Consider the following 23,178-nt stretch of genomic DNA (forward strand, 5'->3'; position numbering starts at 1 on the left):
TAACCTCTTAATGTCCTCTTCAGAACCTATTTTTGTATCATCAACAAATTTAGAACCATCCCTTCAATCACTTCGTCCAAGTCATTTATAGAAATTGTAAAGAGTTAAAGTTCCAGCACTGATCCCTGTGGTATATTACTAGGAATAACTTGCCATATCGACAAACGATGCTTTTCCAGATCAGAGATTCTGTGGTTCTATATTATGGTGACTCTTCCCTTTACAAGATTGTTAACTAGATAACTAGATTGTTAATTATCCATTTCTTACTTCACAGTAAAATAGCCTGTTGCCTAATTCAGATCTCAACATCTTGTTGGAGAAAACCATTGCATACACATTCCAGGTTTATCTTTCACAGCATTAATGACAAGTAGGTTTTGCCGGTCTATATTCAGATTGTCACATGTACCTGTAATTTCCTTCTTTATACCATGCCCCACACTGTCATTGCTGTTGGGTGATATACAAACAACACCTACCAATGTTTGCCCCCTCTTTTTTCTCAGCTCCAGCCAATCTGATGCTACATCTTAATCCTCTGATCTAAGGTCCTGTTTCACTCCTGCACGAATCTAATCTTTTATTAACAGCGCTAGCCTATCTTCTCTTCCTTTCCTGGCCTTCCCTAAATGTTGAATAACCTTAAACCTTCAGTTTCCAGCCTGACTCACCTTTCAGCTATGTCTCTCCAATGGCCATTCCAACATCCTTGTTTCCTCCACCTTGTTGCAAATGTTTTGAACTTGAGAGCCTTTAATTTTGCCTTCATAACATTTTTTGTGATTTTGACCTTAGTTTGACCTTTGTTTTCACTGCTTTCTCACTTCATTTGCTACTTTTCTCCCGATGATCAGCTTTTTTCTGATTTGAATTCCCTCTCGGGTTCCCCTTCCCCCTCACAATATAAACCCTCTCCAACAGTGCAAATCTCCCTGTGAGATTATTGGTCCAGGTGTTTGCCTTCTTTCTTGTTCAGGTCCCAACTGCCCAAGAAGTGGCCCCAGGACCTCAGAAATGGAAAACCCAACCCTCCTGTCCAGCCACATCTTAATTTGCTGTTTCTTCCTATTTCTGTAATCACAGAAACACACTACTTAGAGTAATCCTGAGATTGAAGTCCTGTATTTTAAGTCTCTTTTCTAGCACTCTCTAATCTGCTTTCAGATCCCTCATTTTACTGATGTTGTTCCCTGGCAGCAGGAGAGTAACATCCTCCTGGAGTCACATCTACAGCTACAGAGAGACTATCTATCCCTTTCACTAATCAGCTTCCTATCACTACTGTTCTTGCCTCTTCTCCCTGACTGTGGACCTGCACTAACCATGATGCCTTAGGCTTGCTGGACTGCCCTGAGCAAAGTGGTTTTGTGAGTGAGGCTGACTCGGGGGCCTCCTGCCTATAAAGCAGCTTTTTAAAATGTAATCATTGATGGGGTGTGGGCGTCTCTGACTGGGCCAGCAGTTACTGCCCATTCCTCATTGTCCTTGAGAAGGTGGAGATGAGTCACCTTATTGAACACTACAATCCCTGTGGAGAAGATTCCATTACACTCCTGTCTCATACATTGTAGGTGTGATATGGAGATGCCAGCGTTGGACTGGGGTAAGTCTCACAACACCAGGTTAAAGTCCAATAAGTTTATCTGGTAGCATGAGCTTTCGGAGCACTGCTCCTTCATCAGGTGAGTGGAGAGTTGGGTTCACAAACATGACATATATAGACACTGACTCAGTTGCAAGTTAATGGTTGGAATGCGAGTCTTTACAGATAATCAAGACTTTATTGGTACAGACAATGCAAGTGGAGAGACGGTTAAGCACAGGTTAAAGAGATGTGTATTGTCTCCAAACAGGACAGTTAGTGAGATTTTGCAAACCCAGGCAAGTTGTGGGAGTTACAGATAGTGTGACATGAATCTATCTACCTGTGACTTAAACACATTTAAACAGATAGCCTCCACTGCTTCAATGGACAGAGAATTCCAAAGATTCACTACCCTCTGAGAGAAGTTCCTCCTCAACCCTGTTCTAAATTGACTCTCCCTTATTTTGAGGCTGTGCCCTCTAGTTCTTCTTTCCTTTCTAAGTGGAAATAATCTCTCTGCCTCTACCCTATCTATCCCCTTCATTATCTTATATGTCTCTATAAGATCCCCCCTCAGCCTTCTAAACTCTAACGAGTACAGACCCAATCTACTCAATCTCTCCTCATAGTCCAACCCCCTCATCTCCGGTATCAGCCTAGTGAACCTCCTCTGCACTCCCTCCAAGGCCGATATATCCTTCCGCAAGTGTGGCGACCAAAACTGCACACAGTACTCCAGCTGCGGCCTCACCAGTACCCTGTACAGTTGCAGCAAGACCTCCCTGCTTTTATATTCTATCCCCCTCGCTATAAAGGCCAACATCCCATTCACCTTCTTGATCACCTGCTGCACCTGCAGGCTGGGTTTTTGCGATTCGTGCACAAGGACCCCCAGGTCCCTCTGCACCGTAGCATGCTGCAGCTTTTCACCTTTTAAATAATAATCCCTCCTACTATTATTTCTGCCAAAGTGGATAACCTCACATTTGCTAACATTGTACTCCATCTGCCAGGTCCTCGCCCACTCACTCAGCCTATCCTGATCTCTCTGCAGACTTTCCACACCCTCCACGCAATTTGCTTTTCCACTCATCTTCGTGTCATCAGCAAATTTTGTCACCCTACACTCAGCCCCCTCCTCCGGATCATCTATATAAATGGTAAATAGCTGAGGCTCCAGCACCGATCCCTGTGGCACTCCACTAGTCACCAACCGCCAATTAGAATAGCACCCATTGATACCAACTCCCTGCTTCCTATTAGACAGCCAAACCTCAATCCACGCTAACACCTTACCCCCAACTCTGTGCACCCTGACCTTCTGTAGCAACCTTTTGTGAGGCACCTTATCAAACACCCTTTGAAAATCTAAAAACACCACATCCACCGATTCCCCTCTGTCAACCTCACTTGTTACATCTTCATAAAAATCCAGTAAATTTTCTGGATTTACCTTCATGAATCCATGCTGCATCTGCTTGATCAAACCATTCTTTTCTAGGTGCCTCGCTGTTTCTTCTTTGATGATGGATTCCAGCATTTTCCCAACTACGGACATTAAACTAACTGGCCTGTAGTTACCCACCTTTTGTCACCCTCCCTTTTTAAACAGTGGTGTCACGTTAGCTGTTTTCCAATCATCTGGTACCTCTCCAAAGTCCAGCAAATTTTGATAAATTACAACTAAGGCATCTGCTATTACTTCTGCCATTTCTTTTAGTACCCTGGGATGCATTCCACACAGTCCCGGGGACTTGTCTACTTTTAGTCCCATTAGCCTACCAACCACTACCTCTTTCGTAATAGTAATTGTTTTAAGGTCCTCACCCCCTACAGTCCTACGACTGTCAATTTTCGCTATGCTATTTGTGTCCTCTACTGTGAAGACCGACACAAAAAACTTGTTTAAGGCCTCGACCGTTTCCTCATTTCCCATTATTAAATCCCCCTTCTCATCTTCTAAGGGTCCAACATTCACTTTAGCCATTCTTTTCCTTTTTATATATTTGTAAAAACTTTTACTATCAGTTTATACATTTTGCGCTAGTTTAGTTTCATAATCTAGCTTTCCTTTCTTTATCGCTTTCTTAGTAATTCTTTGTTGTTTTTTAAAGCTTTCCCAATCTTCTAATTCCCCACTAGTTTTGGCCACTCTGTACACATTGGTTTTTAATTTATTACTCTCCTCTATTTCCTTCATTATCCATGGCTGGTTATCCCTTTTCTTACATTCCTTCTTTATCAGCGGAATATATTTTTGCTGAGTACTGAGAAAAATCTCCTTAAAAATCCTCCACTGTTCGTCAGCTGTCCTACCAACCAGTCTGCGCTCCCAATCTACATTCGCCAATTCCACCCTCATCCTATCACACTCCCCTGTGTTCAAGCAGAGGACACTGATTTGGGACCCTACTTTCTTACCCTCCATCTGTATTAGAAATTCAACCATATTGTGATCACTCATTCCAAGAGGATCCCTCACAAGAAGATCTTTAATTTTACCTGTCTCATTACACAGGATCAGATCCAAGATAGCTCACTCCCTTGTAGGTTCTGTAACATACTGTTTGAGGAAACTATCCCGACAGCATTCTAAGAACTCTTCCTCAAGTCCACTGCGTCCGACTTGAGTCAACCAATCAATATGCAGGTTAAAATCCCCCATGATTATTGCCGTTCCGTTTTTGCACGCATCCATTGTTTGCTTGCTTATAGCCCGTCCCACCTCAAAGTTATTATTTGGGGGCCTATAGACCACACCCACCAGTGACTTTCTCCCCTTACTGTTCCCTATCTCCACCCACATTGATTTCACATTTTGCTCCTTAGAGCCTATATCTTCTCTCACTACTGCTCTGATGTTACGTAGAACATAGAACACTACAGCACAAACAGTCCCTTCAGCCCACAAGTTGCGCCAATCATATCCCTACCTACCAGGCCTATCTATAACCCTCAATCCCATTAAATCCCATGTACTCATCCAGAAGTCTCTTAAAAGACCCCAACAAGTTCGCCTCCACCACCACCGACGGCAGCCGATTCCACTCACTCACCACCCTCTGAGTGAAAAACTTACCCCTGACATCTCCTCTGTACCTACTCCCCAGCACCTTAAAACTGTGCCCTCTCGTAGCGACCATTTAAGCCCTGGGAGATAGCCTCCGAGAATCCACCCTATTTATACCTCTCAATACCTTATAAATCTCGATCAAGTCGCCTCTCATCCTTTGTCTCTCCAGGGAGAAAAGACCTAGTTCCCTCAACCTATCCTCATAAGGCATGCCATCCAATCTAGGCAACGTCCTTGTAAATCTATGTTATCCTTGATTAATAGAGCTATCCTGCCTCTTTTTCCTTCCTGTCTATCCTTCCAAAATGTCTGATACCCCTGGATACTCAGTTCCCAGTCCTGGTCACCCTGCAAGCACGTTTCTGTAATGGCCACTAGATCATACCCATTTGTACTGATTTATGCCATCAACTCATTCTCTTTGTTTCGAATGCTATGTACATTCAGGTAAAGTGTCTTCATGCTAGCCTTTATCTGGACCCGATTTTGAGTGCATTCTTGTGTTTGCACGCTCTGTCCCTACCTGTCACAGACTGGCTATCCTTCCCCAGACCATCTCCCTGCACTGCATTGACCGCCTCTCTTCTTGTGTTTGTTGCCTTTTTTACTCTGCCTGAGGTTAGATTCCTGCCACCTTCTATACTCTCTGTCCTTTCACATGGTCTGGAAACGCTACTAACCTCTCCTGAGCCCTCGACTCCTTTAACTAGTTGAATGTCCTCATCATTAACTGGCACTCGTACCCTCTCCTTTACCTTTGATTTTGTAATTCCCCATACCCCTGAACCCTCCTCGCCACTATTTAGTTTAAAGCCCTATTTACAGCCCTAGTTATACGATTCGCCAGGACTATGGTCCCAGCACGATTCAGACGAAGACCATCCCATCACAACAGGTCCCATCTTCCCCAATACTGGTGCCAATGTCCCATGAATTCAAACCCATTCCTCCCGCACCAATCTTTGAGCCACACATTTACCTCCTTAATCTTATTGACCCTGCGCCAATTCACTCGTGGCTTAGGTAGTAATCAGAGATTACTAACTTGTTGGTTCTGCTTTCTAATTTAGCTCCTAGCTTTTCATATTCCCTTAGCAGACCCTTTGTTCCTGTTCTATCTATGTCATTGACACCTATGTGGACCACGACAACTGGATTCTTATTCTCCCACTCCAAGTTCCTCTGCAGCCCAGATGAGATATCCTGGACCCGAGCACCAGGCCGGCAACACAACCTTCGGGATTCTCGATCCTGGTCACAAAGAACATTGTCAATGCCCCTAACTACACTATCCCCAATCACTACTACATTTCTTTTTTCTCCCTCTTCTTGAACGGCTCCCTGCACCACAGTGCCATGGGCAGTTTGCTCATCCTCCTTGCTATCCCCGTTCCCGTCCACACTGGGAGCAAGAATCTCAAACCTCTTGTACAGATTCAGGGGCTGAGGCTCTTGGAACTCTCCTTCCTGGATCCCACTTCCTGCTTTCTTCTTCCCACTCCCTGCCTGACTCGCAGCCACACCCTCTTGTCCCTGACCACCGGCTGAATTAGTTAGTCTAAGGGGTGTGACTGTCTCCTGAAACATAGCATCCAGGTAAATCTCCCCCTCCCTGATGTGTCGCAGTGTCTGAAGCTCAGAATCCAGCTCGTCAACCTTGAGCCAGAGTTCCTCAAGCAACTAACACTTACTGCAGACATGCTCACTGGGAATCACATCAGGGTCCACTAGCTCCCACTTCATGCAAGGACAGCACATCACATGACTCTCCATCCTTATTTTATTCACTTAGTTTTGAAGCTTTTACAAACTAAGAACTAAACCTACTCTGCCTCGCCCGATTCCATTGAGCCAAAGCCCTTCAGTTCTCACCTAAACCTACTCTCTCTAGTTTTAGACTCCCCTATCTTTGGGAAAAGATATTGACTATCTCACTGATCTGTGTCCCTCATTATTTTATAGACCTCTATAAGATCACCCCTCAGCCTCCTACACTCCAGGGAAAAAAATCCCAGTCTATCCAACCTCTCATAACTCAATCCATCAAGTCCCAGTAGCATCCTAGTAAATCTTTTCTTCACTCTTTCTAGTTTAATAATATCCTTTCTATAACAGGGTGACCAGAACTGTACACAGTATTCCAAGTGTGGCCTTACCAATGTCTTGTACAACTTCAACAAGACGTCCCAACTCCTGTATCCAATGTTCTGACCAATGAAACCAAGCATGCCGAATGCCTTCTTCACCACTCTGTCCACCTGTGACTCCACTTTCAAGGAGCTGTGAACATGTACCCCTAGATCTCTTTGTTCTGTAACTCTCCCCAGTGCCCTACCATTAACTGAGTAAGTCCTGTCCTGGTTCAGTCTATCAAAATGCATCACCTCACATTTATCTAAATTGAACTCCATCTGCCATTCGTCAGCTCACTGGCCCAATTGATCAAGATCCTGCTGCAATTGGAGATAACTTTCCTCACTGTCCACTATGCCACCAATCTTGGTGTCATCTGCAAACTTACTAACCATGCCTCCTATATTCTCATCCAAATCATTAATATAAATGACAAATAACATTGAGCCCAGCACTGATCCCTGAGACACACTGCTGATCACAGGCTTCCCATTCGAAAAACAACTCTCTACAACCACCCTCTGGCTTCTGTCAAGAAGCCAATTTTGTATCCATTTAGATACCTGACCCAGGATCCCATGAACTTTAACCTTATGCAACAATCTACCATGCAGTACCTTGTCAAAGGCCTGGCTAAAGTTCTTGTAGACAACATCAACTGCACTGTCCTCATCTACCTTCTTGTTTACCCCTTCTAAAAACTCAATTAAATTTGTGAGACATGATTTGCAGTCACAAAGCCATGCTGACTGTCCCTAATCAGTCCTTGCATCTCTAAATGCCTGTAGATCCTGTCTCTCAAAATACCTTCCAACAATTTACCCACCACAGATGTGAGGCTCACTGGCCTGTAGTTCCCAGGCTTTTCCCTGCAGCCCTTTTTAAACAGAGCACAACGTTTGCTGCTGTCCAATCTTCAGGTATCTCACCCGTGAACTATCGATGATTCAGATATCTCGGCTAGAGGATCCGCAATTTCCTCCCTAGCTTCCCACAACGTCCTGGGATTTACCTCATCAGGTCCCACAAATTTATTTACCTTGATGCACTTTTAGACTTCCAGCATCTCCTTCTCTGTAATCTGTACACTCCTTAAGACTTCACTTTATTTCTCCAAGTTCCCTAACATCCATGCTTTTCCCAACAGTAAATACTGATGAAAAATATTCATTTAGGATTTCACCCATCTCTTGCAAAGATTCCCACCCCCCTGTTATATTAATTTAAACTCTCTTCAACCGGTGTAGTAGTAACCTCTTCCCCCCCACTCCCCACCAAAGACGTCAGTTAGTTACATTCCAGGGTTAACCTGCAGGAAGTAATTCAGCCAGAGAAATACTTTAAGCTACAGCTCTGAACTGGTTCTCAGAAGAACATGTGCTAAAAATCCTGTGGCATTTACATGAAGATAAATTCCTCTGTGTTCAGATTTCCACCTCGCTTTGCGTGAAGAAGTATTTCCTGATATCACCTAGAAAGGCCAGCGCTAATTCTAAAGTTGAACTTATATTAAGTTGATCTTTTTTTACAGTCTAGCTATGACTGTAACACTACATTCGGCACCCTTTCATTCCCTTCTCTATGAACGGTATGCTTTGTCTGTATAGCGCAAGAAACAATATTTTTCACTGTAATGTTAATACATCTGACAATAATAAATCAGATCAAAATACACACCCCAGTCTTGTCCTACACTCTTCCTCTTTAGGTGAAATAGTTTTTCTCCCTCTCCCTTGTCAATTTCTTTATCATAGAAACCCTACAGTGCAGAAAGAGGCCATTTGGCCCATCAAGTCTGCACTGCCCACAATCCCACCCAGTACCTATCCCCTTAACCCAATGTAATTATCTTGCTAGTCCCCCTGACACTATGGGACGATTTACCGTGACCAAACAACCTAACCCACACATTGTGCATGTGGGAGGAAACCGGAGCACTTAGAGGAAGCCCATGCAGACATGGGGAGAATGTGCAAACTCCACACAGACAGTGACCCGAGGCCAGAATCGAACCCGGATCCCTGGCGCTGTGAGGCAGCAGTGCTACCCAATGTACCATGCTAAGTTCTCCTTCAGTGTAACTGGTATTTATACTGCAGAATAAGGGAATGAAATGTGAGTGTCCCTCACCCTCCAGTATAAATATCTCCCACTTTCTATGCCTTTTAGCTTTGACAAAGGGTCATCTGGACTTGAAACGTCAGCTCTTTTCTCTCTTTACAGATGCTGCCAGACCTGCCGAGATTTTCCAGCATTTTCAAATTCAGAAATTCATTTGGAGACTGGGGAGATTCCCACTCAATTTACCCACAATTAGAATTCTTAGTGTTTATTAACAGGGGGTTTGAGTTTAAGAGCCGTGGGGTTATGCTGCAACTATACCAGACCTTGGTGAGAGCACATTTGGAATATTGTGTTCAGTTCTGGTCACCTCACTATAAGAAGGATGTGGAAACATTGGAGAGAGTGCAGAGGAGATTTACCAGGATGCTGCCTGGTTTGGAGGGTAGGTCTTATGAGGAAAGGTTGAGGGAGCTGAGGCTTTTCTCTTTGGAGCAGAGGAGGATGAGAGGCGACTTAATAGAGGTTTATAAGATAATGAGGGGGATTGATAGAGTGGACGTGCAGAGACTATTTCCTCGGGTGGATGTAGCTGTTACTAGGGGACATAACTATAAGGTTCATGGTGGGAGATATAGGAGGGATGTCCGAGGTAGATTCTTTACTCAGGGAGTGGTTGGGGTGTGGAATGCACTGCCTGCTGTGATAGTGGAGTCGGACACTTTAGGAACTTTCAAGCGGTTATTGGATAGACACATGGAGCACTCCAGAATGATAGGGAGTGGGATAGCCTGATCTTGGGGTTGGGCAAAGCTCAGCACAACATTGAGGGCTGAAGGGCCTGTACTGTGCTGGACTGTTCTATGTTCTATGAGCTTCTGGCAGTGTGGTGACCAGAACTGCACGCAATACTTCAAATGTGTTCTAACCAAGGTTTTTATAGCTGCCACATAATTTGCCAACTCTTGAGCATAAAGACTATAGGAAGGTGCTGAGGACACAGCCTTGTGGGGCATTGGTGTTGAGGAAAATTGTGGAGGAGGTGTTGTTGCCTATCCTTACTGATTGCAATCTGTGGGTTCGGAAGTTCAGATCCAGTTGCAGAGAATGTCAAAGGGCAATGATTATATTCTCTCTGTTGGTGATGGGCATTGCCTGGCATTTGTGTGGTGTGAATGTTACTTGTCACTTGTCAGCCCAAGCCTGGATATTGTCCTGGTCTTGCTGTATTTGGACATGGACTGCTTCAATATCTGAGGAGTCGCGAGTGGTGCTGAACATTGTGCAATCATTGGCGAACATCCCCACGTCTGAGCTTATCACAGAGGGAAGGTCATTGATGAAGCAGCTGAAGATGGTTGGGCCTCGGACAGTATCCTGAAGGACTCCTGGAACTGAGATGACTGATCCTCCACAACCACAACCATCTTCCTATGTACCGGGTGTCACCCCAACCAGCCGAGAGTTTGCCTCCTGATATTCATTGATTCCAGTTTCACTCGGGTTCCTTGATGCCACACTGGGTCAAATGCAGCCTTGATGTTAGGGGCTGTCACTCTCACCTCACCTCTGGAATTCAGCTCTTTTATCCATGTTTGAACCAAGGCTGTAATGAGATCAGGAGCTGAGTGACCCCCTGGTGAAACCCAAACTGGGTGTCACTGAGCAGGTTATTGCTGAGCAGGTGCTGCTGGATCGCGCTGTCGATGACCCCTTCCATCACTTTACTGATGATCGAGAGTAGACTGATTGGGCAGTAATTGGCCGGGTTGGATTTGTCCTGCTTTTTGTGTACAGGACATACCTGGGCAATTTTCCACATTGCTGGGTAGATGCCAGTGCTGTAACTGTACTGGAAAAGCTTGGCTAGGAGAGCAGCAAGTTCTGGAGCACAAGTCTTCAGTACTATGGCTGGAATATTGTCAGGGCCCATTGCCTTTGGAGGGCTGAAGGGCCTGTTTCCTGTGCTGTACTATTCAGTATCCAGTGCCTCCAGCCATTTCTTGGTATCATGTGGAGTGAATCGAATGGCTGGAGACTGGTACCTGTGATGCTGGGAACCACTGGAGGAGGCTGAGATGGATCCACTCGGTACTTCTAGCTGAAAATTACTGCGAATATTTCAGCCTTGTCTATTTCACTGATGTGCTGGGCTCCTCCATCACTGAGGATGGGGATATTTGTGGAGCCTCCCCCTCAATTGTTTAATTGTTCACCATCTTTCACGACTGGATGTGGAAGGACTGCAGAGCTTAGATCTGATCCATTGGTTGTAGGATCACTTCATTCTGTCTATCACTTGCTGTTTTTACCTTTTGACATGCAAGTAGTCTAGTATTGTAGCTTCACCAGATTGACACCTCATTTTTAGGTATGCCTGGTGCTGCTCCCAGCATGCCCTCCTGCACTCTCCATTGAACCAGGGTTGATCTCCTGGTTTGATGGTAATGGTTGAGTGGGGGATATACCTGGCCATGAGGTTACAGATTGTGCTGGAGTACAATTCCGCTGCTGTTAATGGCCCACAGAGCCTCATGGATACCCAGTCTTGAGTTGCTAGATTGGTTTGAAGTCTGTCCCATTTAGCACGGTGATAGTGCCACACAACACAATGGAGTTTATTCTCAATGTCATCTCCCCAAGGACTGTGCAGTGATCACTCCTACCGATTCTGTCATGAACAGATGAATCTGCAGCTGACAGATTGGTAAGGATGAGGTCAACTATGTTTTTCCCTCTTGTTGGTTCCTTCACCACCTGCTGCAGACCCAGTCTAGCAGTTATATCCATTAGAACCCCACCAGCTCGATCAGAACATAGTAACATAAGAAATAGGAGCAGGAGTAGGCCATCTAGCCCTTCGAGCCTGCCCCACCATTCAATAAGATCATGGCTGATCTGAAGTGGATCAGTTCCACTTTCCCGCTTTCTCCCCATAACCCTTAATCCCCCTGTCTATCAGAAACCTATCTACCCGTGACTTAAATATATTTAGTGAGGCAGCCTCCACCACTTCAACGGGCAGAGAATTCCAGAGATTCACCACCCTTTGAGTGAAGAAGTTCCTCCTCAACTCCGTTCTAAACTGCCACCCCCCTTATCTTGAGGCTGTGTCCTCTAGTCCTACTGTCCTTTCTAAGCAGGAAGAACCTCTCCACCTCGACCCTATCTATCCCTTTCATCATCTTATACGTCTCAATGAGATCTCCCCTCATCCTTCTAAATTCCAATGAGTACAGACCGAGTCTATTCAGTCTCTCCTCATAGCTCAACCCCCTCAACTCCGGTATCAGCCTAGTCCGGTATCAGCATAGTCATCTTATATGGACCTTATTGAAACATATAAGATGATTAGAGGTTTAGATAGGGTGGATAGTGATAGCCTTTTTCCTCTGATGGAGAAAGCTAGCACGAGGGGGCATGGCTTTAAATTAAGGGGGGGTAGTTATAGGACAGATGTCAGGGTTAGGTTCTTTACCCAGAGGGTGGTGAGGGATTGGAATGCCCTGCCTGCTGCAGTTGTAAATGCACCTAGTTTGGGGGCGTTTAAGAGATCCGTGGATAGGTTTATGGACGAAAAGGGATTGGTTTAGGTTAGAGGGTCATTGTTTTGTAACTGGTCGGCGCAACATCGTGGGCCGAAGGGCCTGTTCTGCGCTGTAATGTTCTATGTTCTATGTTCTATAAACCTCCTCTGCACTCCCTCCAAGGCCAAAACATCCTTGCGTAAGTGCGGCGCCCAAAACTGCACACAGTACTCCAGCTGCGGCCTCACCAATGCCCTATACAGCCGCAGCAAGACCTCCATACTTTTATATTCAATCCCCCTCGCTATGAAGGCCAGCATCCCATTCGCCTTCCTGACCACGTGCTGCACCTGCAGGCTGGGTTTTTGCGACTCATGCACAAGGACCCCGAGGTCCCTCTGCACCGTCGCCTGCTGCAGTTTTTCGCCTTTTAAATAATAATCCCTCCTACTATTATTCCTGCCAAAGTGGATAACCTCACACTTGCCAACATTGTACCCCATCTGCCAGTTCCTGGCCCATTCGCTCAGCCTATCCAGATCCCTCTGTAGACTCTCCACACCCTCCACGCAATTTGCTTTTCCACTCATCTTTGTGTCATCAGCAAATTTCGACACCCTACACTCAGCCCCGTCTTCCAGATCATCTATATAAATGGTAAATAGCTGAGGCCCCAGCACCGATCCCTGCGGCACTCCACTAGTCACCAACCGCCAATCCGAATAGCACCCATTGACCCCCACTCTCTGCCTCCTATTTGACAACCAGTCCTCTATCCACGCTAACACCCTACCCCCAACTCCATGTCCCCTGACCTTCTGCAATAACCTCTTGTGAGGTACCTTGTCAAACGCCTTCTGAAAATCAAGAAAGACCACATCCACCGGCTCTCCTCTATCCACCGCCCTAGACACATCCTCATAGAACTCCAATAAATTTGTCAGACACGACTTCCCCTTAACGAAACCGTGCTGCTTCAGCTCTATCAAACAATTCTCCTCAATATGCAGGTGTACCTGCTGCACCTGCAAACTGGGTATCTGTAAGGTATCATTCTGTGTTGGGCTGTTGTTTGACCAGTGTGTGCGAGAGCTCTCCCAATTTTGGCACTTGGCTCCAGAAGTAAGTAAGAGGGACTTTGCACAATCAACAAGGCTGTTTGTTTTAGAGTCATACAGGTTTCCAGCATGGAAACAGGCCCTTCAGCCCAACTTGTCCATGCCACCCTTTTTTTGTTAAACCCCTAAGTTAATCCCAATCACCCGCATTTGGCCCATATCCCTCTATACCCATCTTATCCATGTAACTGTCTAAACGCATTTTAAAAGATAAAATTGTTCCTGCCTCTACTACCACCTCTGGCAGCTTGTTCCAGACACTCACCACCCTCTGTGTGAAAAGACCTGCACACTTTTGTATCTCTCCCCTCTCACCTTAAACCTACGCCCTATAGTTTTAGACTCCCCTACCTTTGGGAAAAGATATTGACTATCTCGCTGATCTGTGCCCCTCATTATTTTATAGACCTCTATAAGATCACCCCTCAGCCTCCTACGCTCCAGAGAAAAAAGTCCCAGTCTATTCAGCCTCTCCTTATAACTCAATCCATCAAGTCCCAGTAACATCCTAGTAAATCTTTTCTGCACTCTTTCTAGTTTAATAATATCCTTTCTATAATAGGGTGACCAGAACTGTACACAGTATTCCAAGTGTGGCCTTACCAATGTCTTGTACAACTTCAACAAGACGTCCCAACTCCTGTATTCAATGTTCTGACCAATGAAACCAAGCATGCCGAATGCCTTCTTCACCACTCTGTCCACCTGTGGCTCCACTTTCAAAGAGCTATGAACATGTACCCCTAGATCTCTTTGTTCTGTAACTCTCCCCAGCACCCTACCATTAACTGAGTAAGTCCTGCCCTGGTTCAATCTATCAAAATGCATCACCCTGCATTTGTCTAAATTAAACTCCATCTGTCATTTGTCAGCCCACTGGTCCAATTGATCAAGATCCCATTGCAATTGGAGATAACAAAGAACAATACAGCACAGGAACAGGCCCTTTGGCCCTCCAAGCCTGCACAGCTCATGCGCCCAACGAAAATTCGTTTGTACCCTCCATTCCCAGTCTGTTTATGTGGCTATCTAGATAAGTCTTAAATGATCCCAATGTGTCCGCCTCTACCTTCCTCACTGTCCACTATGCCACCAATCTTGGTGTTATCTGCAAACTTACTAACCATGCCTCCTATATTCTCATCCAAATCATTAATATAAATGACAAATAACATTGAGCCCAGCACTGATCCCTGAGACACACTGCTGATCACAGGCTTCCCATTCGAAAAACAACGCTCTACAACCACCCTCTGGCTTCTGTCAAGAAGCCAATTTTGTATCCATTTAGATACCTGACCCTGGATCCCGTGAAATTTAACCTTATGCAACAATCTACCAAGCATTATCTTGTCTAAGGCCTTGTTAGAGTCCATGTAGACAACATCAACTGCACTGTCCTCATCTACCTTCTTAGTTACCCCTTTTGCCAGTCTTTTCCGGTGCCAAGGTCGATGCCAGGTGGTCTGTCCAGTTTCATTTCTTTTTATTTTCTTTGTAGTGATTTTTGGAACTGAGTGACTGGTTCAGCCATTGTAGAGGGCAGTTGAGAGGCACATTGCTGTGGCTCTGGAGTCACATGTAGGCCAGACTGGGTAAAGACAGTGAATTTCCTTCCCTAAAGGACATTGGTGAACCAGATGGGTTTTTCTGAAAATCAACAGTGGTTTCATGGTCATTAGTAGATTCCTCATTCCAAATCTGCCATGGTGGGATTCGAACCTGAGTCCCCAGAACATTAATTGGCTTTCTGGATTAATGATCAAGCGATGATACCACTCAGCCATCACCTCCCACTTCTCTGGGTGAAGACAGATCTGACGTATTCGTTACAAATTCTACCAATGTTCTGTGGCTCCCCTTGGTCCCCAGTGGGGTTCAGTCTCCCAGGTACCCCCGTGTGAAAGGAGTTGTAAATGACCATCCCAGGTACATGACAGTGAAAGGAGAGTTTCTGCTAATGTGGATTGATTAACATTTCCCTCTGTACAGGAGGAGCAAGGTCGAGTTTCCCGTGAGTTTCGCCGCATTTACCATCTGCCCAGTAACCTGGACCTGGCATCGATGACCTGCTCGCTGTCCAATGACGGTTTGCTGACTCTCTGCTGCCCAAAAATCAGAACAGGAGATGATTTAAACCAGCAAGACCGACCAATCCCGGTGATCCATGAGGAAAAGCTGGGGAACCAGCCCGAGGTCAGAGCCGATCCATAAGCTGCGATCCATGAGTGATTGACAAGTCTCTATTGGCTTCGGCTGAAACCTGTGGTAATCTCCTTCAAGCCAATGGAATTGTTGGAGCCAGCTGTCATTGGACACGAATGTGAGTGTCACCAATCAGACTTGTCTCTAACTGTCTCAAAGCAAATTCTGTTTCTGTAGTTTCTTTCATCGCTCTGACAGTGGGCATGAAATTGAGAGAATAAAACTTCAAATCTTTCCATTATGGCTGCTCATTCCATCCAAAATCAAACAAACACAATCACTCACTGACCACAAGGTTTTCCTGCAGGAATAAAAGCAAACGCCTGATACTGGTGCTGGAATTCTGAAATAAAAACATAAAAAGCTGGATAAACTCAGCAGGTCTGGCAGTGTCTGTGGAGATAGATACAGGGTTAAGCTTGGGTGGGATTTTCTGTGCGATCCACCATCTGTTTCACAGAGGCAGAGTCGGCCCACAGTTAACCTGCATCCAGGTCTCTGGTTCCACCGTTCTCAAAGAGCTTTCTCAATGAGTGCCGCTGTGGCAGGGTTCGGTGGGGGGGGGGGGGGGGGGGGGGGGGCGGGTGGGGGTGGGTTGCTGCTGTTGGCGGGACAGAAAGATCCTGAATCTAATCTAATCTATTAGAAATGTTGGTAGTGGAGACCATTTGGCCCCTGGAGCTTGTGTCACTGCTCAGTCAGATGATGACAGCTCTGTCACCTAACTCCATATATCTCACTTTGGTCGAACATCAGTAGCTGATGGCAGACGAGAATTGCAAACTACTGCCACCCTTTTTGTATAGAACTATTTCCAACTGTTTACCTCTTACTTTTAGACTGTGCTCTTCGACTCCTTAATCAGTAGAAATAGTTTCTCTCTACCTACCTACCTCCTTCCCTTAATGTCTAGAAACATTTGATTAAATTACTCCATTAACACAAACCCTGTTTGTGTAATTTCTCCTCATAATTTCATCCTTGGAGTCCAAGTAAATGTATACTTGGTCTCACCAAGGCGCTAACCACTCACTGTGTGACTCTGTCTCCACCACACTCTCAGACAGTACATTCCAGATCCTAACCACTCACTGTGTGAATCCGTCTCCACCACACTCTCAGACAGTACATTCCAGACCCTAACCACTCACTGTGTGAACCTATCTCCACCACACTCTCAGACAGTACATTCCAGATCCTAACCACTCACTGTGTGAATCTGTCTCCACCACACTCTCAGACAGTACATTCCAGACCCTAACCACTCACTGTGTGAACCTATCTCCACCACACTCTCAGACAGTACACTCCAGATCCTAACCACTCGCTGTGTGAACCTATCTCCACCACACTCTCAGACAGTACATTCCAGATCCTAACCACTCACTGTGTGAATCTGTCTCCATCACACTCTCAGACAGCACATTCCAGATCCTAACCACTCACTGTGTGAATCTGTCTCCACCACACTCTCAGACAGTACATTCCAGACCCTAACCACTCACTGTGTGAACCTATCTCCACCACACTCTCAGACAGTACATTCCAGATCCTAACCACTCGCTGTGTGAACCTATCTCCACCACACTCTCAGACAGTACATTCCAGATCCTAACCACTCACTGTGTGAATCTGTCTCCACCACACTCTCAGACAGTACATTCCAGATCCTAACCACTCACTGTGTGAATCTGTCTCCATCGCACTCTCAGACAGTGCATTCCAGGCCCCTAACCACTCGCTGTGTGAACCTATCTCCACCACACTCTCAGACAGTACATTCCAGATCCTAACCACTCACTGTGTGAATCTGTCTCCACCACACTCTCAGACAGTACATTCCAGATCCTAACCACTCACTGTGTGAATCTGTCTCCACCACACTCTCAGACAGTACATTCCAGATCCTAACCACTCACTGTGTGAATCTGTCTCCACCACACTCTCAGACAGTACATTCCAGATCCTAACCACTCACTGTGTGAATCTGTCTCCACCACACTCTCAGACAGTACATTCCAGATCCTAACCACTCACTGTGTGAATCTGTCTCCACCACACTCTCAGACAGTACATTCCAGATCCTAACCACTCACTGTGTGACTCTGTCTCCACCACACTCTCAGACAGTACATTCCAGATCCTAACGACTGTGTGAATCTGTCTCCACCACACTCTCAGACAGTACATTCCAGATCCTAACCACTCGCTGTGTGAATCTGTCTCCACCACACTCTCAGACAGTACATTCCAGATACTAACCACTCACTGTGTGAATCTATCTCCACCACACTCTCAGACAGTGCATTCCAGATCCTAACCACTCACTGTGTGAACCTATCTCCACCACGCTCTCAGACAGTACATTCCAGATCCTAACCACTCACTGTGTGAATCCGTCTCCACCACACTCTCAGACAGTACATTCCAGATCCTAACCACTCACTGTGTGAATCCGTCTCCACCACACTCTCAGACAGTACATTCCAAATCCTAACCACTCGCTGTGTGAATCTGTCTCCACCACACTCTCAGACAGTAGATTCCAAATCCTAACCACTCACTGTGTGAATCTGTCTCCACCACACTCTCAGACAGTACATTCCAGATCCTAACCACTCGCTGTGTGAACCTATCTCCACCACACTCTCAGACAGTACATTCCAGATCCTAACCACTCACTGTGTGATTCTGTCTCCACCACACTCTCAGACAGTACATTCCAGATCCTAACCACTCACTGTGTGAATCTATCTCCATCACACTCTCAGACAGTACATTCCAGATCCTAACCACTCACTGTGTGAATCTGTCTCCACCACACTCTCAGACAGTACATTCCAGATCCTAACCACTCACTGTGTGAATCTGTCTCCACCACACTCTCAGACAGTACATTCCAGATCCTAACCACTCACTGTGTGAATCTGTCTCCACCACACTCTCAGACAGTACATTCCAGATCCTAACCACTCACTGTGTGAATCTGTCTCCACCACACTCTCAGACAGTACATTCCAGATCCTAACCACTCACTGTGTGAATCTGTCTCCACCACACTCTCAGACAGTACATTCCAGATCCTAACCACTCACTGTGTGACTCTGTCTCCATCACACTCTCAGACAGTACATTCCAGATCCTAACCACTCACTGTGTGAATCTGTCTCCACCACACTCTCAGACAGTACATTCCAGATCCTAACCACTCGCTGTGTGAATCTGTCTCCACCACACTCTCAGACAGTACATTCCAGATACTAACCACTCACTGTGTGAATCTATCTCCACCACACTCTCAGACAGTGCATTCCAGATCCTAACCACTCACTGTGTGAACCTATCTCCACCACGCTCTCAGACAGTACATTCCAGATCCTAACCACTCACTGTGTGAATCTGTCTCCATCACACTCTCAGACAGTACATTCCAGATCCTAACCACTCACTGTGTGAATCTGTCTCCACCACACTCTCAGACAGTACATTCCAGATCCTAACTACTCGCTGTGTGGATCTGTCTCCACCATACTCTCAGACAGTAGTTGAGTACCTCTTGGCAAACATGAGAACATCAAAATAGGAGCAGGAGTAGGCCATCTAGCCCTTCGAGCCTGCCCCGCCATTCAATAAGATCATGGCTGATCTGTCGTGGCTCAGTTCCACATTCCCGCCCTCTCCCCATAACCCTTAATCCCCTCTCTTATCAAAAACCCATCAACCCGCGTCTTAAAAATATTTAGCGAGGCAGCCTCCACCACTTCAACGGGCAGAGAATTCCAGAGATTCACCACCCTTTGAGTGAAGAAGTTCCTCCTCAACTCCATTCTAAACCGCCCCCCCTTTATCTTGAGGCTGTGCCCCCTAGTCCTACTGTCCTTTCTGAGTGGGAAGAGTCTCTCCACCTCTATCCTATCCATCCCATTCATCATCTTATACGTCTCAATGAGATCTCCCCTCATTCTTCTAAACTCTAACGAGTACAAGCCTAGTTTATTCAGCCTCTCCTCATAGCTCAACCCCCTCAACTCCGGTATCAGCCTAGTAAACCTCCTCTGCACTCCCTCCAAGGCCAAAATATCCTTGCGTAAGTACGGCGCCCAAAACTGCACACAGTACTCCAGCTGCAGCCTCACCAATGCCCTATACAGCCGCAGCAAGACCTCCCTACTTTTATATTCAATCCCCCTCGCTATGAAGGCCAGCATCCCATTCGCCTTCCTGACCACCTGCTGCACCTGCAGGCTGGGTTTTTGCGACTCATGCACAAGGACCCCGAGGTCCCTCTGCACCGTCGCCTGCTGCAGTTTTTCGCCACGTAAGTAATAGTCCTTCCTACCATTATTCCTACCAAAGTGGACCACCTCACACTTGCCAACATTAAATTCCATTTGCCATTTCCTGGCCCATTCGCCCAGCCTATCTAGATCCTTCTGCAGACTCTCCACACCCTCCGCACAATTTGCCGTTCCACCAATCTTGGTGTCATCAGCAAATTTCGACACCCTACACTCGGTTCCCTCCTCCAGATCATCTATATAAATGGTAAATAGCTGAGGCCCCAGCACCGACCCCTGGGGCACCCCACTAGTCACCAACCGCCAATCCAAATAGCACCCATTAACCCCCACTCTCTGCCTCCTATTTGACAACCAATCCTCTATCCACGCTAACACCCTACCCCCAACTCCATGTCCCTCGACCTTCTGCAACAACCTCTTGTGAGGTACCTTGTCAAACGCCTTCTGAAAATCAAGAAAGACCACTTCCACCAGCTCTCCTCTATCCACCGCCCCAGACACATTCGTGAAGTGGATCGTCCACTGTAACAATGTTTATTCTTGTCTGGCCCAAAAGTAAAACTGGAAAGGTGGCCAAACAGTGACTTACAAGGGAAATTAGAGATAATATTAGATCCAATAGGGAGACATGCAAATTGGCCAGAGAAACAACAGACCTGATGATTGGGAACAATTTAAATTCAGTAAAGGAGGACCAAGGGATTAATTCAGAAAGGGAAAAATAGAAAATGAAAATAAGGTTGCAGGGAACATATAAACTGACTGTGAAAGTTTCTATCATTTTGTAAAGAGAGAAAGATTGAAGGCAAATGTAGGTCCCTTACAGTCAGAAACAGGGAAATTTATAATGGGGAATAAAGAAATGGCCGAGCAGCTGAATCCATACTTTGGTTCTGTTTTCACAAAGGAAACAAATAAAATACCAGAAATGTTGGGGAAGATAGAGTGGGAGAAACTGAAGGAAATCAGTTTTAGTAGACAAATTGTGTTGAGGAAACTGATGGGACTGAAGGCTAATAAATCCCCAGGGCCCGATAATTTACATCCCAGAGTACTTAAGGAAGTGGCCCGAGAAATATTGGATCCACTGGTGATCATCTTCCAAGATTTTATCGACTCTGGAGTAGTTCCTACAGATTGGACGGTAATGAATGTAATTAAAAAGGGAGGTAGAGAGAAAACAGGATATAAATCAGTCAGTCTGATGTTGGGAAAATTTTAGAATCCATTACCAAAGATTTTGTAGTAAAACACTTGGAAAATGGTGGCAGGGTCGAATAGAGTCAAAACAGGTTTACAAAAGGGAAGTCATACTTGACAAATCTGTTGGAATCTTTGAGGATGTAAGGCTGGTAGAAATCAGGAACCCTGGGTGGCTCAGAATATTGAGGTCCCAGTCGAAAAGAGAAAGGAGGCACATGGCATACCCGGGCAGCTGGAATCAGGTGAATCTCTTCAAGAATATAGAGGCTGTCAGAGTAAAGTTAAGAAAGAAATTCAGAAGGGCAAAAAGGGGCCATGAGATTGTTTTGGCAGATAAGGCAAAGGAGAATCCAAAAAGCTTCTACAAATACATAAAGGGCAAAAGAGTAACAAGGGAAAGAGTAGAGCTTCTTAAGGATCAACAAGATCATCTATGTGCAGATCCACAAGAAATGAAAATATTCTAAGTTCTGCCCTATCTATTGTCTCTGATTTACACATTCCTCCAGTCTGAAAACTGAGGCAAGTATTGATTTAGCATCTCTGTCATTTCAGTGTTCCCTGCTATTAACTCTTTAGTTTCATTTCCCAGGGGACCCAACATCCACCCTAGTGACTCTCTTCCCTTTTATATACCTACAGAAGCTTTTATTTTCCTTCTTGATATTTTGCACTAGTTTTCATTCGTAATTTACCTCGGCTCTTTTTATTACTTTAATAGTATCCCTTTGTTTATGTTTGAAAGTTTCCCAATCTTCCAGCCTACCACTGGCTTTTGCAATATGGTATACCTTAATTTTTGTCTTTATATTGTCCTTGACCTCCTTGTTTAGCCTTGGATATTTATTCGCTCCACACCCCCCTTACCATTTTTCTTCCTCACTGGGATATATTTTAGTTGTGAGGATTTAAGTATTTCCTTAAACAATTGTCTGATCTTTTAACCTTCCCGCTCACTCTACTCGGGCCAAATCTGTCCCAAAGCCAACGTAATTTCCTTTGTTTAATTCCAGAATGCTCGTGTGGGACTCCACTTTCTCAGCCCCTAGCTGAATTTTGAATTCTATCACACTACAATCATTCCGCCCCAGAGGATCTTTAAACTATGAGGTGATCAATTAATCACTCCTCATTACACAGTACCAAATCCAGAGTAGCCTGCTCCCTGGTTGGTTCCACAACATACTGTTCCAAGAAACAATCTCTAATGCATTCAATGAACTCTGTCTCCAGGCTACCCTTGCCGATTTGATTTTTCCGATCTATGTGTAATCAGAGGGTGGTTGCAGAGAGTTGTTTTTCAAACTGGAGGCCTGTGACCAGCAGTGGGCCTCAGGGATCAGTGCTGGGCCCACTGTTATTTATCATTTATATTAATGATTTGGATGAGAATATAGGGGGCATGGTTAGTAAGTTTGCAGATGACACCAAGATTGGAGGCATAGTGGACAGTGAAGAAAGCTATCTCCAATTGCAGCAGGATCTTGATCAATTGGGCCAGTGAGCTGACGAATGGCAGATGGAGTTTAATTTAGATAAATGTGAGGTGATGCATTTTGATAGATTGCACCAGGGCAGGACTTACTCAGTTAATGGTAGGGCATTGGGGAGAGTTACAGAACAAAGAGATCTAGGGGTACATGTTCATAGCTCCTTGAAAGTGGAGTCACAGGTGGACAGAGTGGTGAAGAAGGCATTCGGCATGCTTGGTTTCATTGGTCAGAACATTGAATACAGGAGTTGGGATGTCTTGTTGAAGTTGTACGAGACATTGGTAAGGCCACACTTGGAATACTGTGTACAGTTCTGGTCACCCTATTATAGAAAGGATATTATTAAACTAGAAAGAGTGCGGAAAAGATTTACTAGGATGCTACTGGGACTTTTTGATTGAGTTATAAGGTGAGGCTGGATAAACTGGGACTTTTTTCTCTGGAGTGTAGGAGGCTGAGAGGTGATCTTATAGAGG

General features: G+C 45.4%; 1 protein-coding gene across 1 annotated transcript in view; it reads left to right on the forward strand.

The window, feature by feature from the left end:
* The window catches only part of cryaa (crystallin, alpha A), a 33,671-nt gene extending 17,957 nt beyond the window's left edge, over nt 1–15,714 (forward strand). The window contains exon 3 of the mRNA XM_080182538.1: nt 15,493–15,714. Within this exon, the coding sequence (XP_080038664.1) occupies nt 15,493–15,714 (222 nt within the window). The remainder of the gene's footprint in view (nt 1–15,492) is intronic.
* The last annotated feature ends 7,464 nt before the right edge of the window (nt 15,715–23,178 follow it).

The sequence above is a fragment of the Carcharhinus amblyrhynchos genome, unplaced genomic scaffold, assembly GCF_965287045.1.
Source record: "Carcharhinus amblyrhynchos unplaced genomic scaffold, sCarAmb.v2.hapA scaffold_65, whole genome shotgun sequence".
Classification (NCBI taxonomy): Eukaryota; Metazoa; Chordata; class Chondrichthyes; order Carcharhiniformes; family Carcharhinidae; genus Carcharhinus; species Carcharhinus amblyrhynchos.